At 38.2% G+C, this 19390-nt stretch overlaps 1 protein-coding gene across 2 annotated transcripts in view; it reads left to right on the forward strand.

Annotated features, from left to right (window-relative positions):
* The window catches only part of LOC126095244 (ubiquitin-associated protein 1), a 98272-nt gene extending 89586 nt beyond the window's left edge, over positions 1 to 8686 (forward strand). For both annotated transcript variants that reach the window (XM_049909995.1, XM_049909996.1), the window contains exon 5: positions 6153 to 8686. In XM_049909995.1, coding sequence (XP_049765952.1) covers positions 6153 to 6380 — 228 coding nt within the window. In that variant the 3' untranslated portion in view covers positions 6381 to 8686. The remainder of the gene's footprint in view (positions 1 to 6152) is intronic.
* Positions 8687 to 19390: the final 10704 nt, after the last annotated feature.

The following is a 19390-nucleotide window of genomic DNA, read 5'->3' on the forward strand; positions in this document are numbered from 1 at the left end:
CTCCTAGTAGATATCTTTAGCCAGCTCAGTCTAATCTGTTTGAACACAGGTACACCCACATTTCTCTCTGATTCCACACACTCCTTTTCCCACTTGGACTTTTTGATCTGCACTGCTCAGCTTGCTCATCATCTCGGGTGGTCTGTTCTCTCTGACACACACACGAGTAACAATTGCACTTGTGACATTCATTTGATAGTGCCTATCCCATCTGTGCATTCAACCAACTGGCAGCTTAACAAAACTGACTGGCAGCTTTGCTCCTAACTGGCCACTTTCGGTGAACACCATTTCCCCTGCATTGATGACCTTACAAATGCTGTCCTTACTGCCATAGAATGTTCCATACCTCTTACCTCTTTCTCACCGCGACATGCCCCCATCCCCTGGTGGACTGAGGCATATGACGATGCAATCCACATGTGGAGACAAGCTCTGCACTATTTTAGATGCCATCCCACAATGGCAAACTGTATCTGTTATAAACAGCTACATGCACAGTGTTACCGCATTTTCAGGGATAGTGGAAAAGCTAGTTGGCTTTCTTTTCAAAGTTCTTTTAACAGTTCTTTTAACAGTTTTACTCCCTCTTCAGTTGTTTGGGGTAAACGCATTGACCTTCAGGAACCGCAGTTTGTTCCCCAGTTCCTGGTCTGACCATAGTGAACTATGGTATCTCAGACACTTTGAGTCTGTATTTTGCAGATATTTCGAGTTCCACCCACTACCATCCTGCCTTCGTCCCTCTGAAATGGGCAATGGAGAGAAGGACAGTGTCTTTCTCCTCCCAGAATCGTGAATGTTACAATACTGCTTTTATTATGAAGGAGTTTAAACATGCACTAACTTCATCCCAGTCATCTGTTCCAGAACCAGATGGCATTCACACTCTGATGTTGCATCACCTATCTCCCGAGGGTCTACGCATTCTCCTCCATACATGTAACCCAGTTGGACAGATGGCACATTTTCCAATCGCTGGTGTGAGGCCATTGTCATTCCCATGCCTGGTAAGGACAAACATTTTACTTAAAACTACAACCCAATTTCCCTCACCAGTAGCGTCTGCAAGGCGGTGGAACGTATTATTAATGGTCAAATGGTGTGGTGGCTCAAGTCTAAGAATCTCCTCACTAATGCCCAATGTGGATACCGTAGGCACCACACTGCAGTTGATCCTCTTGTCATCTTGTCAACTTATATCATGAACAATTTTTTGTGGAAGTGCCAAACTGTGGTCATTTTTTTGATTTGGAGACAGTATCCTCAGTATTATGCACAAATCAAGCTTGTGGGGATCACCTGCCCCTTTTTATCCTGGAATTTTTAAAAGACTTTGTTTTTAAGGTACATGTGAGCTTGACTCTTTTAGATACTTTTATTCAAGAGAACTGGGTGCATCAGGGTTCTGTGCTCAGCGTGGTCTTAATTTACGTGACATTAACCCTATTATGGGTTGTTCCCCGCCAGGTATCTCAGGCTCTCTTTTCATTGATGACTTTGTGATCTATTGCAGCTCTCAAAATTAATGTGTCTACATGAACGGTGTCATCAGTGGTGTCTTGATCATCTTTACTCATGGAGCATCAGCAATGGCTTCCGGCTTTCCACTGACAAGACTGTCTGTATGAACTTCTGGCGGTACCTTGTGGGGAGCAGATCGGACCATCCTCCTCCATTTATACCTGTCGCTTGTCCATTCGAAACTGGATTATGGATGTATCGTATATTCATGTGCACGTCAGTCTATCGTACGTTGTCTTAATGCCATCCACCATAGTGGGATACATTTAGCCACTGGTGCCCTCTGTACTAGTCTCATTGAGAGTCTTTATGTTGAGACTGCTGACTTACTGTTATCCTACCAGCAGGATGTTCTCCTCAGACACATGAGCTGTCTGTCTTCTGTGCTCGGTCACCCATACTATACTCTTTTTGATGTTTCTCTAGACCGCCAATATGGGCTTTGCCCGTTGTCTCTGTTGCCTCCATGAGTTCACTGCGTATGCTGCTTTGACAGCTTCGCTTTACACTTCCTGCCATGTTCCCCATGGGTGTGAGCTCTACACTGCCCTGGCTTCTTGACAAGGTATGTGTTCATTTTGGATTCCATTTGCTTCCTAAGGACACCAGTCCTGGCCTGGTGTATTGTAGTGAGTTTCTTGCACTTCGTATGCAGATTGGGGACAGTGTCTTTGTCTACACCAACAGTTCCAAGACCAACCATTGTGTCAGGTGTGTCTTTGTACTTGGTGATGCTATTTTGCCTTCTTGACTAGTACTCTATTTTTTTACCACAAAGCTCTATGACCTTCATCAGGCCAACCAGTACATCTGGCGACACAGGCTTCCAAATTTATTCATTTGCTCGGATTCTCTCAGTACTCATCAGATCTGTCGCATGCTGTACTCAGTTCACACTTTGGAGCCAACGTGGTGTCTGTGTGGATTCCTGGCCATGGCAGCGTGCCAGGGAATGAGGCTTCTGGTGCTGCTGCTGCAAAGACTGCAGCTCTCTTCCTTAGCTTGCTAGTCATTCTGTTCCCATGAATGATCTTTGTGTTGCTGTGCATCGGCGTGATGTAGGTTCCTTTTGGAGTGCACAATGGTCTTCTCTCCAGGGGAACAAACTCTGGGACATTAAATCTCTCCCAATAGTATGGTCGACTTCCCTAGGCCCTCACGTCACGAGGTGGTCATTCTAGCCCGGCTGCTGTCGGACACTGTCATTTTAGTCACTGCCATTTATTAAGTGGTGACCATGTCCCACACTCTGTGTACTGCTCTCTGCCTTTGATGGTGTACCGCTTTTTGACCCAGTGCCTGTTTTTTCACTGTTTATGTTCACATCTATGCCTGGTGTCTACTTTGTCAGATGTTTTAGCAGATGATGATGTGTGTTTTGTTGACCGTGTATCACTTTTTATTTTCCACAGAGTCATGGCAATGCAAATTTGATCCCACTGGTGGGGACCGCCGCCATTTCGCGATATTCTGAGAAATTTTCTTTAGGGATGTCCTTGTCCTTAGCTGCTGCTCTTTTAAAGTTGCTTGATTGGGTTTTTGCCTTTTTCACCTCAGGTTTTTATTTAGCGCTTGTGTTTTCTTATGATGTGGACACTTGCAATCTTAGCAGTTTTACAACCAAAAAAATAAATAAATAAATAAAACGGAGTGGTGGGGGATAGAATATTGCTCAAGTGTGTGGGCCCATATCAGAGAGGACTAATGGGGGATATTGAATGTACACATAGGAGAACAGCATGAATGGTCACAGGTTTGTTTAATCTGTGGGAGAGTGTAACAGAGATACTGAGGGAACTGAACTGGAAGACTTTTGAAGATAGACATAAACTATCATGAAAAAGCCTATTAACAAAGTTTCCAGAACTAGCTTTAGTGTCTCTAGGAATCTACTACAGTTCTCCAAGAGGTATTCAAACAGTCATTCTTTCGCGATCCATATGTGAATGGAACAGGAAGAAACCCTAATAACTGGTGTAATGGGACATACCCTCTGCCATGCACCTAACGGTGGTTTGCAGAGTATAGATGTAGGATGTAGAATGGTATAAATGAGTACAGCATGTGGATTAAGAGTAAATTGAAGAAGGACGAAAGTTATGTGAAGTACTGGAAATGAGAATGACAAGAAACTTATCAGGTTTGATGACCAAGAAGTAGATGAAGTTAAGGAATTATGCTACCTAGACAGCAAAATAACCTATGACAGACATAGCAAGGAGGACATCAAAAGCAGATGAGCTCTGGTAAAAAGACATTTGTGGCCAAGAGAAATCTACTAGTATCAAACATAGGCCTTAATTTGAGGAAGAAATTTCTGAGAATGTACATTTGGAGCGTAACGTTTTATGGTAGTGAAATATGGACTGTGGGAAAACCGGAACAGAAGACAAATGAAAAATTTGAGATGTGGTGCTAAAGAAGACAGTCAAAAATTAGATGGGCTGACAAGGTAACGAGTGAGGAGGAATATATGGAAAACGCTGGCAAGTAGAAGGGACAGGATGGTAGGACATCTGGTACGGCATCATGGAATAACTTCCATGGTACCAGAGAGAGCTGTAGAGGGTAAAAACTGTAGATGAAAACAGAAATTGAAACACATCCAACAAATAATTTGAGTACATCAGTTGCAAGTGCTACTCTGAGATGAAGAGGAGAGGAATTTGTGGCGGCCCACATCAAACCAATAATTCAAGGAACTGTTCTGAACAAAGTAGAAATAGGAATTAATGAGGTTTCCCTTTAACCATTTTCAATAGCTGTAACTTTTTACAACTTCTACCATTGTAAATTCGTCATTTGATATCCCCCCCCCCCCCCCCCCAGTTTTCATAAAGTTGAAAAGCAAAGTGTAATTTAGAGTCTCAGATAGTTTGTGTGTTACAAGACACAATGGAATCATTTTTCGTTTTTGTCCTTAGGTGACATTTTTAAAATGATGTATGTCTTAGGCTGTTCCCTTTTTCATGAGATTGACAGGAGGACCTAAACTATTTTATTGTATGTTAGAAGTATGAAGCACAACATATGCATGAAAATTTTGAATTTCATCAAAACATAATTCTTATTTGAGTTATATAGGTTAACACCGACTTTTGCGACTGTAATAAAAGTCTATTATGACCAAATGTGTTTCGCTTTACTTTAAAGCCCATTCAATGGTCACTGCAACAATATGTTGTTTCTTACAATTTTGTTTGCTAGGATCACAAGTAGTTCTTGTGCTTTAACTGTCTTCTATAAACAGTGTTAAATTATTATTGTTAGTGAAAGTGATGTGTTCTAAAATCTACCACACATGTGTAGAAGTATAGGGGGGCAGGGGGCGCTTGAGTAACAATAATTGCTTGATTCTGTTTATAGTCGATAACCAAAGCGTAATAATTATTTGTGACCCTAGCAAACAAATTTGTAAGAAAGGCCATATTGTTGCAGTGACCACTGAAGATGCTTTATTTTAAAGTGAAATACATTTGGTCATAATAAGACTTTTCGTACAATCACAAAGATCAGTTTAATGGACAGTTTGTATAGCTATGACTGCAGGAAAAAGATGCCATAAAAGAAAGAAGACAACATGCATGAGTTCTTATGTGCATGATGTGTTTAGCTCTGAGAGGTTTCAGAACTGCTGCCTAATGATTTTCCTGTGACCAGTTGCTAACTCTGTAAGTAAAGCATTAAGGAGATTACTTCTGTGCATCTACGTTTGCTGCTGTTCTGAATTTATGTACTCTCTGTCATCTACCACAGAGTGCTTTCGTGACTACTGCATAACCAAAAAGCATTGAAACTCTTGTGTTGTGGTTATGGTTTACAGAGTTGTGACAATCTGAAAACCAATACCACCAATGACAGAAATGCAGATGACAATCTGTGCAAGACAGGAAGCAACATGAACAGTCAGTGGTAGTGGTAAACATGATTGTGTTATATAACCAAAGCATGTAAGGATAAAGAGAGGAAAAACAAGGAATTGTATTTTGCTCAGGGAATAATCCTCAAAATATGTTTAGTGTTCAAAGAAACAAGTATGCAGGTAGCGAGCCCTCCAAAAGATCATCATCTCTAAATAAATATTTATTAAAATAATTACTTTTATAATATTTATATTTAATGCCCAGTTTGATGAGACAATCAATTGAAAATGGGAAAGAGTGTAATGATCCTAGGTTGGAATTTCAGTTCAGTCCAAGAGTCTTTGAAGTATGTACATCTGATGCTTGCCAAGTTGCACACTTAACTGAGATCTATCTGTAGCTGGTTGAAAACCGTGTCAGATCACTTGCTTCTTCCTCAAAATTTTCTCTTTTTGATAGAAAGTAAAAACCTAAAAATTGAATTTGAAGGATATTTTTATTTCTTAGTTCTCTGTATGTTGATTTTCTGCATATACTACTATGCTAATTGCAGAAGAATATTTGTATTCACAATTCGAGTGGTAAATCCTCTGGCTGTGAACAGTATTTTGGAGCAGGCAGATTAAAGAATTATACAGATAATTCTTCATACATACGTTGATTGTCATTATTACACCTTACAATAATATCTCTTATGGTTTGAACTATTTAATTTATTTATTTGTTAGTTGGTTAGTCATCACTAACAGCAGTTCTGTTTTGTAGATGGTCGAGTTCCTGTTATTGGTGCAAGCACTGGAGGAGAGAGGGTATCCAGGAGATAGGGCAGAACGAGCACTGACAGTGAACGAATGTGATCTGAAAGAAGCTGAACGTTGTTTGGAGGCCACAACACAGCTTCTTGACCTAGGATTTCCTGAGGACCGTGTTGCCGAAGCTCTGGCAAAGTGTGACAATGACAGAGATCAGGCACTTGAACATCTTATCTCATAAAAAAGACAGCCAAAACCTGCAGGTGAAATGAAATGTTGCTACTGCCAACCTCATTGTGTATTTCACTTCCATAATTGCTTCAATGGTACTGAAGTATATAATAAATGGGGCAAATCGTTTGTGGATACTCTGTTTTTAAAAGTTTTACTTAATCACATACTATATAAGTGGACTGCTATATGATGGTAGTATAGTGGCAAGATCACTAGAAGTGAACCCAAAGACATCTGAGATATGAAGTAAGACTTTCAGTCCCTAAGAGGTTCATTAGTTCCTTTGCAAATAATTTTTGTTCCTTGTGAAAGTATGCATATAAGCTATACAGCAGAAGAATTGTTGATGTACTCTGATATTGCCAGAAGATTGGTGTGACAAATGAAGTCAATATCTGAAATGATTACCACAGTATCACTGAAGATATTTGTGATAGTGTTATGCAAACTTAGTCTTTGCATGAATACTTGTACTGCTTTCTTTATATGTGTGTAAAGATCTTTCACTGTTTTCCTGTTCTCTAGAAATATTATTTTCATATTTTTTAATTTATTGTACAATGTGTATTCATAACCACTGAAACAACTGGAAGTGTTAAGGTTGCTCCTTCGATTATAGTCAATGTTTGTCATACAGCTAGTGTCTGATGTCAATATTCCTACACACACACACACACACACACACACACACACACACACACACACACACACACAAAATTTGTTATGATATTTTATTAATGTATTTAATCTCTTTTCTTTCCTTAGAGAAAAATACTAGTCAGCCCTCTTTATTTGACTTCCAGATTGCTTGTGTTTAACATCCATGTTGCGAAACAGGTGTGATGTGGATCCTTTTTTATGACTGTGGCTACATTTTAACTACTGGCCATTTTGGATCCATATTAATATTACTTCCTGAATAATTATACCAATTTAACTTCAATGTAATTTTTCAATACACAGACATCAAAGTATTTATGTTGCACAGTGACATTTTATACCTTTAATATTTTTCAGAAAATTTAATTTATATAGGTTATGGTTTGCACAAGTGGTGGTGTTATCATCACAGAAATGGCAGAGATGTGTCGTGTTAGTGTCACTGCTCTTCTTCAAAGTTAAGTACTGTTACTATCATCCCTTTTCTGAAAAGGGATTAGAATCTGCTACTGGTACTACTTAACTGACAGTATTTATAATCATCTGAAATGTGCTTTTATAAATTGTTTAATTATCTCTTTTTGTGCAATGAATTATTGCAAAACAGTAAGAAGAATATAGGTTGGTACCTTATACTGTCTCGTCTGTGTCTGTAGCATGTACTGCTTATTCCTTTCCAGAGGATAATGTGATACCCACTGGGACTGAATCCTACCTTTTGATGAGGCACGTAAACTCATTTGATTGTGTTTGATTTGCAGAAAATGTACATATCTTGGCAAATATCTTGCTACATTCATCTGTATGTCATGACTGTAGTTCCAGCCGTTGGCATGTTTATAACAATTTTTGTGTCTGTTTTGGATCCTTTTTAGAGTGGAACACTAATATGACAAATTTCATTGTTTTCTATGTCATTGCCTTTCACCCTCTTACAAAGTTTAAAAGCGCATTTTATCTGAACCTAGAAATTATAAAGGCTTATTACATGATGAGTAGTGTCCACATCTAAGTCCATATAAATAACAGAACGTAAGTTTCATCAACTGTAAAATAATTTTATTCTTTAATTAGTTGTTCAGGTGGTCTTGGAGTGAAAAGGAATCTATTAGCACAGTAGGTAGTAGTCATCTGTGTTTAGTTGCATGGTTGTTTTCATAAAGTAGGTTTGTGTTCTGTTGTTAAGATGAAATCACAAAAACTAGTGACACCTGTCTTGAAATGTGGTGTTAACTTGCTTTTGCAGATTGTTGAGATACTTGTCAGCAGTTTGTGCAGTTCCATGCATTAGTAGGTAAAAGCTGATGGAAAAAAATCATTAAAAAGTTGAAAACTTAGTAATAATCACATCTCACTTCTATCCTGTTATCTCAATACATACTACACATCTCCTATGAAGTTCATTGCACCATGTGTTTGCATTTCTTTCTTGCTTTGTTGAAGCATATGTCCAGTTGCTTAGTTACATCTAGTTTCAGGATGGTTGTGACTTTTCTGTGTTTCCTTTCTTCACCACTCCCTTCTTTTTCTTATCCTTCGCTTCTACTGAAATACAAGATGCAGTTGTTTGGTTTCAATTGATTTTACTGAAGATGATACACCACTCATAAGAGAGGGAACCCAAATGAAGGATAGAAAAAAAAACACATGAAATTTTGGTTTATATAAAAGACTTGCTATAAGAATGCTTGTTGTGCAGTTCTTAACATTCTGGCATTCTATAACATATAAGACCTTTTTTCACTGTTCCTTTTATTTCTTCCTTGCCTTGTCAGTGATCATGTGCTCACACGAACACTTCTGGATACGCTTAAAAATCTAATATTCTTCGATTGTGTCTTTTATTATGGTCATTTTCAAACATTTTGTTTTACTTGCTGTTTTGAAACTTTTTGTTGCTTTCTTGTTAAACAAGGATGTGCAGGGAAAGGTAATGAAGTAGGTGTAGCGATACTCGGAAACTGTTACTGAATGATGCTTTTGTTTTGCAGTCTTTTCTGTGAAGGACATTATATGTGATTATATGTGTCTGGGGGGGGGGGGGGGGGGGGGAGACAGACAGAGAGAGAGAGAGAGAGAGAGAGAGTGTAAATTAAAATGTTATATCATGTTTTTGCTTTGTGATTGTTGGTCTTAGTCTTTTCTGATTTTTGTTAAACAGCCACGGTTCAAGCATGATCAGTAAAGTTGCTGTATTATTACTCTGTGGAATGAACTATATTTGTTTGATAATGTTGCTCTTTGTAAGACTGCTGAACTGATTCTCAGGTTGTGTTACTTGTGCACTGAAAAGGAAATTATTTCTCATAAAGTTTAGAAAGACAAATGAAGTAATGATTTTAACATTATTTAATTTAGCATTAAGCTTGTGAAAATTGTGTTTCATAAGCTGACCAAATTTCATTTAATGTTTTAAAACAGCGGAGAGTATTTGAAGCAACTTAAATGTGTGTATGCAAGAGGTTTCTCTATTTAGTAATATATAGTATGTGGGACATAGAATGAAAAAGAATTGAAAAGTGGTGAAAAGCATAACCATCATTGTATTAGAAGTTCCTACTGTTTAATCCATTCCTGTAAAGTGTGATAATATGTTGTGTTCATACCATCAGATTAGTATATAACTCCACTTTCCTGCAGTCTGATACACTAGCAAATTAATAGAATTTATTGGTCCAGAAAAAAATGCTTCTGACAAAAAGACTGCATAGACACCGTGACACTGATGCACTTGTAACAGTCTGTTTGACATGTTACTTTGTCATGTTAAAGATGTTGAGTGATTGCCATTGCATTTAGAATTTATCTTAAATATTCTTCTGAATGAATAAAAACATGGTGAAAATAAGAATGATCAACAAATTCTAACAGGAATGGATCAAAGAGAACATATAGTATTCATTGCATGTATTCACAATTTTATCTTGTGGATTTTTGAGTGAACAGTTTGTTGATGTTCAGTACAAGAGGTAATCTCTTGTTACAATTTAATGTTGTTAGTCAATTCATAATTGCAGCTGTGATATTTTCTATGGGAGATAGTGGTCGGCATTAAGTTAATGCTGAAAATGGAATTCGGTGTACTTATAAGAATTTTGTAAACAGTTTTATATAAATGGTGAAGTTGTCAGTGCTGTAACAATATGTTACCATAGCTTATGTGCTAAAGTGTTGTTGTGGACATTGTATTATTTTGATAAGTTGAATGGAAGGCCAAATAAGCCTGGTTTAAAATATATTATGATAGGGGAACAGTCATTAGATCTGTGTCAGAATGTCATGCTGAATTTTGAAACTGTGGAAAACTTGCATCATTGTCAGTCATTACATTTTTTCCTCTCTTACAGCTTCCTTTACGTAATTCTGGCATATGGGATACATCGTATCCCATGCAGATTTTGGACTGTTTCTCTGTCTCTTTGTGTTAAAACTGGCAATACTTAGAGTATATATATGTCAGTACAGATAACCAACTATAAAAGCTTGAGCTGACTTCATTAGTGTAAATAATCCATCAAGGATCTATGTTAATCTTGTAAGTAATGAAATAGCAAAGACTTATTGGCTTTTGTAAAGTTGCTTGATGCTTGTGATTCTGTCAGAGCCTTTGAATGTCTGCAAATGTGTAATCTGAAAAAGAGAGATATATATATATTTATCACTTGGTGAACTAAGTAAGCATTACTTTTTATGTGGGATAGCTGCTGATTTTTAGCTCTCAATAGCCATTCAGTCATCATCTTCAGTAACTCCTGCTCCCTCTTCTACTTCAGCACAAGATTTTCCTTTACTTACTTTCCATCTTATAATTTTTGCACATCACCCATGTCACCATACTTATTCAATTAGCTTCCATGCCATCCTCAGCTCCTCCCCCAAATCTCCCCACCCCCCACACACCTATGCTGTTACGTTGTGTCAGCTGAACATGCACAGCCAGGGTTGCAGTTCAGCAGATGGTCTGGGGTGAGGAGTTGAGTTGAGTGGGATGGTAGAGGTAGGAAGTGAGATGAGGGGTTGGGAAGTGGTAGTTGTCAGATTGGAGGGAACGAGCAGAGGTTAGGAATGAGGAAGGGAGAAGCAGCAGGGGCATGGAATAGAAATGTGACACATGGGCATCAGACCGGTGAGTTCATGCAGTGCACAAAGAAGATTATGTGAATTGGATATGTGGGTTGGAGGGAGGACTCCATTGAGTAGAGGCTGTGCATGCAGTGGGATAGCAGATATTGAAGCTAGGAGAATTACAGGAGTGATGGATGTGTTGCAAGGGTCATTCCGATCTGTGTAGTTCAGAAAGCTGGTACTGGAGGAATGGATCAGATGCCATGGGTTGTGAAGCAGTCATTAAACTCAGGCATGTTGTGCTTGGCAGCACATTCTGCCACTAGGTGATCAACTCTGTTCTTGGCCACAGTTTGGCAGTGGCCTTTTATCAGGTTGACAGCTGTTTGATGGTCATGCCCACATAAAATTCTGTGCAGTAATTGTAGCAGAGCTGGTATATGTGGTATATGACAAGTTGGTGCTGTCTCTAATGGGGTGGAATAAGTCTGTGACAGGAACAGAATATTTTCTGGGTAGGTAGATTTGGCAGGTCTTGCACCTAGGTCTTCCACTGGGATATGAATCCTGTGGCCAGGGGTTGGGAGTGGGAGTGGTGTAGGAATGGTACAGGATGTTAGGATGTTGTGTAGGTTGGATGGACAGCAGAATAGCACTTTTCTCACTTTAGGAAGAGTGAGAAGGATCACGGGTAGGATGTCCTCCAGTTCCAGGTATTATGATAGATAGTCCAAGCCCTGGTGAAGGATATGGTTCAGTTGCTCAAGTCCGGGCTGATATTGGGTGAAGGAGGGGCACTCCTTTGAGATATGGCATGTGAAATCTTATGGGTGGAATTTTTTGGTGTGGAAAGGGTGACAACTATCAGAATGCAGGTATTGTTGCTGATTAGCGTCCTTTATATGGACGGAGCCATGAGAGAAGTGATGGACAACATCCAAGAAAATGGCTGTTGGGCTAAGCAGGACCAAGTGAAGCAGAAGTGGCAGAAGGTATTGCGATTGTAGAGGAATGAGAATAAGGTGTTTTGGACCTGGTTCTACATAATAAAGATATCAAGAACTATTCCCAATATTTGGTCTCTCTTGAATGGGTCGTTACGCCATTAGCATAGTTGGCTACTTGATTAACACTATTAATTTAAATTTGCCCATGAGTGTAATCACTGAGGAATGACTTCTGGAAACGTTACAGTAAAACTAATTAAATTGACAATTCAGTCCAAACGTAATTCTTACAAACACAATAGTTTCGTAGTCAGAAGACCTGATGAATGTAATGCTGTTGTTTATTTTATGATGTTAAAAATTCCAAATAATTTTTATGTAAAATATACGCACATCAGTTCAGTAATTTTGAAGTGCTCAACTGAGCTGGTAGTAACGCCAGTGAATAAAGCCTGAAAAAGGTCCATTGTGGGAAATAATGTGTGCAGCTGCAGATATTTGTTCAGTTGTAGAAGGGAGTGCCATGGCAGGTGTGGGTTGTGTGTGATAATGGGGGTGTTTTTGGTTATTTTTGTACGTTTTTCTTGAATTAACTCAAACTATAGCCTCGGATGAAAAAGTATCCCAACACAAAATTTAACTACATTAAAACTCCTATAAAAAGGTCCTGTTCATTTTTTCTGTAAGACTAATAGTTAGTGCATAGAAATGAGGGAATACAAAAATCTCAAGTGTGGTTTATGAATGCCAATTAGAGCATTGTGGGTTTGCAAAAGTGACAGCAGTACAGGCAGGTGAAACACACTTTATAATTCCCCCCACCCCCCACCCCCACCCCCCACCCATCCAAAGGAGAAGTAATAGTATATGGAAATGTGATTGATAGAGTGTATAAAGAAAGAGGTAGTAGGTTTGGAGTCAGAAGAACTTTGGGAGAGAGGGGACATTTGATAGTAGGGAGGCCATGGACATGAGAGACCTTGGTGTATAGTGAAGTGGCATCAACAGAGATGAGTAGTGATCTGGGTGGTAATGGGTGGTGATAGTAGAAAGTCAGTGAAGGAAGTGGGTTGTATCTTTGATACTGATATATGGGAAGTTGGTTGGAATTGCAAGCCAACAAGACTGGAGATTCCTAGCCAACAAGAGTGGAGATTCTTTTAGTGGGAGCTCAGTAACCAGTTACAATGTGGCATCAAGCATTGTTCAGTTCGTGGATTTTGGGAGACATGTAGAAGGTGGATGTGCAGGGGTGTCATTGGGGTGATGAGAGAGATGGGTTCACAAGAGAGATTCTGGAATGGGTGTAGGGATTTGATCAGTGTTTGGAGGTTATGTTGGACTTCTGGTATACTTACAGCAGAGCTTGTAGGTGAGGGAGTCAGAAGTCTTCTGCTGGTGAACACTGCTATTCATCACAACAATGGCGGACGCTTTGTCTGCGGGGAAGATGATTAAATTGGGTCTGTTATGAGAGTGTGCATGGCTGTTCTCTCTTATATTGAGAGTTTTGTGTTTTCCCAATTCACATCATTTCACCATTGTTGTTGTTCAGTTTTATGTTTTCCCCTTCCTCTGTCCTATCGTTGCATCCCAATCCATGCCTTTGAGTCATGTGTTTGCTGGGTGCACAAACTCAGTGGGTCCAGTGCCTGTCTTGTCACATTCCTGTCCCGTGCACTTGCTACCTTCTCTCCTGCATTCCTAACCAACCCATCTGATGCCTCCATCTGAAGTGCCAGCTACCCCTCCCCCACTCTTCATCCTGCTTACTTCCTCTTCCTTCCTCACTCCACTCCACTCCACTCCACTCCACTCTACTCCGTCTGACTCAACCACTCACACAAGTCCACCTGCCAAACAGCTACCCCAGTGTTCCAGCATTATGTGTTCAGCCAACACACTGTACAGCATTTTAAGAGGTAAGATGATAGTGTTAATTAATAATAAAGAGGGCTGCTAGATTCTAGGTTTGGTGGAGACATGATCAGACACAAATATACCTATGCTTATTGGACCTGAGTGTGGTCATGCAGTAATTGTCACTGTATTCTTATTAAGGAAGAGATTTGGAAATCCTGTCGTCTGCTCTATTTTCTTTGGGTTCCTTTAGACAAACACTGGAATATGTATTTGTGTATTGGATGGATAACTAAGTTTACCTACCAGAAATTACTGATTTTGGAGAATATTAAAACAGAAGCAATCTGCAGATTACGAAATGTAATTTTCGCTACGCGTGAGTTATAGATGGAAGGTGAAAGGAAGTAAGAGGTTACAGTTTGTGTTATCTTTTCAAGAACGAGGGAGAAGATTTTATTGATTTAGCTACACTCGAAGGCATAAGAAACATACTTCTGACAATAAATGGATAGAATTATATGGAAACACATAGAACATTTTTGGGGATAGAAGAATTTGAGGAAAAACTAAGAATTCAAAATCTGTGAATAGAACTGCTGGCATTCATTTGTACCACGAGTATTTAAATTAACCAAAAATAGGTGCCTTGGTAATATGTGAAAAAACACTTTTCTCAAGAGGAAGAACCACACACTAAAAGAGTAAGTGATTTAAACCAATTTCTGAAGTTGAATTGTACAAAAAAGTTGAGTGTCATTCATTTTTATCCTGTGGAGGTGATTAGAAAAGTTCCCACGATGGGATCACATACTCCTAATGTATGTTTAGTGCTATCTAGCTCATGTCCACTGCATAACCCACATTCTTTTGGGGAAATATGTTGTAAATTATAGCATTGGTGGTTTCCCCCTCTCTTTTCCTCTCTCCAACTCTTCTTTCTTTGCGTTATCATGTCCATGCTTTAAATTACGGTAACAGCCAGGTGCACTGAAATAAGGGTTAATCAGAAGTCTGAAGTGAAGTGTGTTGCATCCATTAGAAGGAGGTCCACATTTTTTTTTTAAATGCCTTGCTGCATAGGTACTGAGAGAAAGTTATTCATAAGATGGACATTGCTGCCTTTACAGCTTGCTGGGCAGCTGATGCTATAATACACTTAATGAGACAGGATCAGGCACTTGTTCCCAGTGGCCTTATAAAGTGATGAGCTTGTCTGATGGCCACTGCCTTTTCAGGAAGTACTAATATGTACTGGGGAAGGAAATATGTTCATTCTGCTTGGATATCAGAGCAAAAAAGACATTTGATTTGTACAAATAATTTAGTTGCAACAGGGTCCATTTCTTAATTTGATTTGATTTTTATATCATGATCTTAAATTATATTCTGGACAAAGGTTGTCCTGTAATGTAGGGGAAGTCAAAGAATACAATATTATATGGATAATAAGAGAATGAAAACAGTATGGCAAACAATATACATGCAAGGCTTACAATATTGCAATATCATTTATAATGTATCTGTTTTACACAACTTATAGCTCTAGAAATTTGTTTTAATTAAGTATGGTTTATGAGGAATTGTCAGTTTTCTCGTGAGTATATAATGCATGTCAATGTCCCTTTTTATAGTCAGTATATATTGCAAACCCATATTAAAGACTTTATAACTATTTTTCCACTATATTGAGTTACTGAGCCTTTGTGAAGGCTTTGCTTCTGCTTTGTGCTATGGCTGAGGATTATTCAAAATTATTCGCTGAATGTGAATTTCGTGACAATTGGTATAGATGTATTCCCCAATTGTAACTTTTGCCAGACTGGGAGTCAAACCTGGATTTCCCACTTATTGCAAACAGTTGCCTTAACCTCTTTGGCTATCCATACACAATTCCAGCCTAAACCGATAACTGTTTGAGTCCCAGTTTGACAAAATTTTTCATATGTCGCAACTGGGTAGTACATCTGTACTCATTGCAGCTGATGTCATGAAATCCGCATTCAGCGAATAATTTGGGATAATGTCACAGTTGGTTTGGTTAAGCTTTTTGTCATTAATTACAAATATCATCAGTGAGCAGATATACTGACTTGTGAGTCAGTATCCCAAGGGTCTTGTATAGGTGCCCACAGGATGTCAAACCACAGATCAAATTTGGTCTATTTTTGTAGTTTAGAAACTTTTTCCACATTTGCAGCATTTCCCCTGAATGTTACACCAAACGAAAACCAGAGAGTGGAAATAAGCATAATATGACAAAAATTACTTTCCTGGCTCTATAGGGCGAAATATCTCTTTAGTGCAAAGCATGCTGACCTGATTAATATGTACATTCCATTTTAATTGATAATCTATCTGTAAGCCTATAAATCTTATAGGTGGAGTTTCATTAATTTTTTGACCATTGATACATACTCCAAAACCATGTAGCTTGTTATTTGCTGTCTGAAACTGTATTAGATTTGTTTTTGAGAGGTTTAATGATAGACTATTTTCTGTGAACCATTTGTATACCTGGTGTTTCAGTTGTAATCTGTCTTGAAGATTTCACACCGCTTATCAAGGCAGTTATATCATTAGCAAACATTCTTGCATTTGCCTTGCTTACGAGTGCGGGTAGGTCATTAGTATTGACTAAGAAGATTATAATGTTCCATGGTTAGAGACTTGGGGAACAGGAACACTGTATTTAATAGTTCTCTACTGTGATTTTATTGTTTGACTTTCACCTGTCAGGTCAATTCGTTTCCTGTAAGTAGGATTCTACCCAAGCTAATGTTGGTCTTTGATGCCATAGTGTGAAAGTTTTTACACCATCAGAAACTTCGAGATCACAAAACATCCTCATAGGATATCTTTTATAATTAATTTACCTAGAATTTCTTTTGAGAAAGTGTGAATATTGCTCTTTCTGGGGAGTTGTCTGTGAAAATCAAACAGGGAGGGTGTCAGTGAGCCATGTTGTGTTAGATGTACATGTAGCCTGTTGTAAACACTCTCAGATATTTTTGGAAGAACTAGCAGCAGAGTGGTAAGCTGGTAGTTGGGTATTAACATGTCTCTCATCACCATAGTGTATTGGCATCACTATAGCATGTTTTAGTCTATAAGGAAATCACCCAGTTTTCAGAAACTGGTTACATAAATAGCATATTGTGTTGCTGATTAAGACACCATATAATTTTAATGTCCTGTCTGATATTCAACAGTAGCCAGAAGAGCTGATTCTTTTTAGGGATCATATGATATTTGTACCAGTAGGTACTGGGAGATGAAGGAGCTTGCACAGGATAGATTAGCATGGAGAGCTGCAGCAAACCAGTCTCAGGACTGAAGACCACAACAACAACAACAACAACAACATGATATTTGTAATTTCATTAGGTTCATTTGAAGTGCACTGCCGTTGGTATGTATTGAGTAAGATTAAATTGTTTTGTGGCTTCCGAAGGAGGGTGGGTGTTTTGTGTTCCTATATTATCAGCTACAGGGAAGAAATGTTCATTGAATTTAGAGGCTGCTGTTTTCAGATTATTTTCATCTTTCGGCATGGCAGACTATTAGCTGCTGTGTAGCAATTTTGTTAAAGAATTTTTATTTTGCTTTTATATGTTAATTTTCTTTAGCTTTATTTCCTTTGCGTGCGAACTTTGTTGTAGAACCTCTCTCTTATTTACGTGTGGTAATAAAAATTTTCACTTTCAGAAGAATTACGTACATTTACAAATTACGTGAACTCATATTAACTGATTAAGAATATTTGGTTGAAAATTAAATTCCTTACATCATTCGGCCTTGGCACACATTTTCTAAATGCAGTGGATTTTTTTTTTTTTGTTAATTTTATTTTTACTGAATTCTTTCCCGGCGTTAGCTTTTGAACACAAGATTATCACTATTAGCAGAAAATGATTAATTATTACCAAGCCAACATTTAATTATCACCGATCAAACCTACTTCGCTATACATTAAAGTTATTTGAAAGAACCAAAATTGTTAAATTTCAATGTTAACTATCCGTCTAAGAATGCACAAATGTGTAACTATTTTTTTTTTTAAATCTCTGTCAGTCTCTGGATCGCTGTAAAAGAAGAACATTCTCTTAGTTCACTGTTAATGTTTATCTATCTGTTCCCGATTTACGGGTTTGGTTGATTTTTCCTTTAGCGGAACAATTTTTTAAATGTGCCGCCGCTGCAAATCGATCGATCGCGGCACAGCCCAGCAACACCGCTAAAAAATGCTGAAAACTCTTTAAAGAAATATTATAGATGACATGGGCAAGCTAATTTACATTAATAATACACACTTTTTATAAATTCTGATATATTTAGATCAAGCAATAATTCAACTCACATTAGTTTGTAATTTCTCCTTCAATGGCGGCTAAATCTAGATACAGACAAATGACGTCTACCCAATCACCAAAAACATTCGATACAGCTTCCTACCGCTTTCAGCTCTAAACGAGGAAGACCAAAGAATACATAGTGCATTGTGCTTTTATAGTATTGCTGACTATTAACATTTCTTTGTAATTTCACGAGATTATTTCCCTCTGACTGAATTTCACATCTCTTATCTCAGATATTGACACATTTCGCAATTACATATTTAATATAGAAATATTACCATCCTAAATACTGAGAGAATATTACTACAAAAAATATTACAATAATAACAAATGTCTTTTACGCAAAATTCAATAATATTTTTTGTTAAATAATTACATTATATACAAATTGCTCAGAGTGGCGTATATGGTACAAATAAATTTCAGTTTGTTAATGTGTGAGTTTGCCAGGAAACGTTACATTGCCCCCTGGCAGCATTTGGCAAAGAGTTTCTATACTTTGACACAATGGTGCCAGTAACGTTTTTAACAATTCTGTATTTTTATGGAATGGCTCTTTTAATTAGCCCCAGGGTTATATATGTTCATGGCTCCCCCATTTGGGCGAAGGCAGACAGAAAACCTGGGCAAAACTGTGCCGGAGCCCAGCCATCCCAGTTGGTTCATGATTAATCTTGTCTCTTTAGCAGTCATTCTTTTGAACTGATTTAACAGTTTGTCATCAACGGTTACATAATATCACTGTCACATACAGTTCAACGATATACCGCAAGGTCACTTGTCCTAGGATATATCACTTAGTTTTTTGAAATCATTTAGCACAGCATCACTTTTTATAATTTTCCCACTACCCACGTGTCACAAATCCATCTCTTACACTTGTTAGTGTTCATTTTCTCTTATCAGTTCACAGGTATACATAATAAATGTTCAATGTTTATCAAAAATGGAGTCATTGATATGTTATGCAGTTTGTGTAAATATTTTGGAAAATGACAACAATGCTGTAGTCGGTGAGCAGTGCGGAATGATTGTTGAGCGGCGCTCGGCGCGGCGCGTCGGCTCCGTGTAGGTCACCGCCCCCGGTGTTGACAGCTACGGCGCGGATGGGCGTGGCTGTCTGGTCT

The sequence above is a fragment of the Schistocerca cancellata genome, chromosome 8 (genome assembly GCF_023864275.1).
Source record: "Schistocerca cancellata isolate TAMUIC-IGC-003103 chromosome 8, iqSchCanc2.1, whole genome shotgun sequence".
Taxonomy (NCBI): Eukaryota; Metazoa; Arthropoda; class Insecta; order Orthoptera; family Acrididae; genus Schistocerca; species Schistocerca cancellata.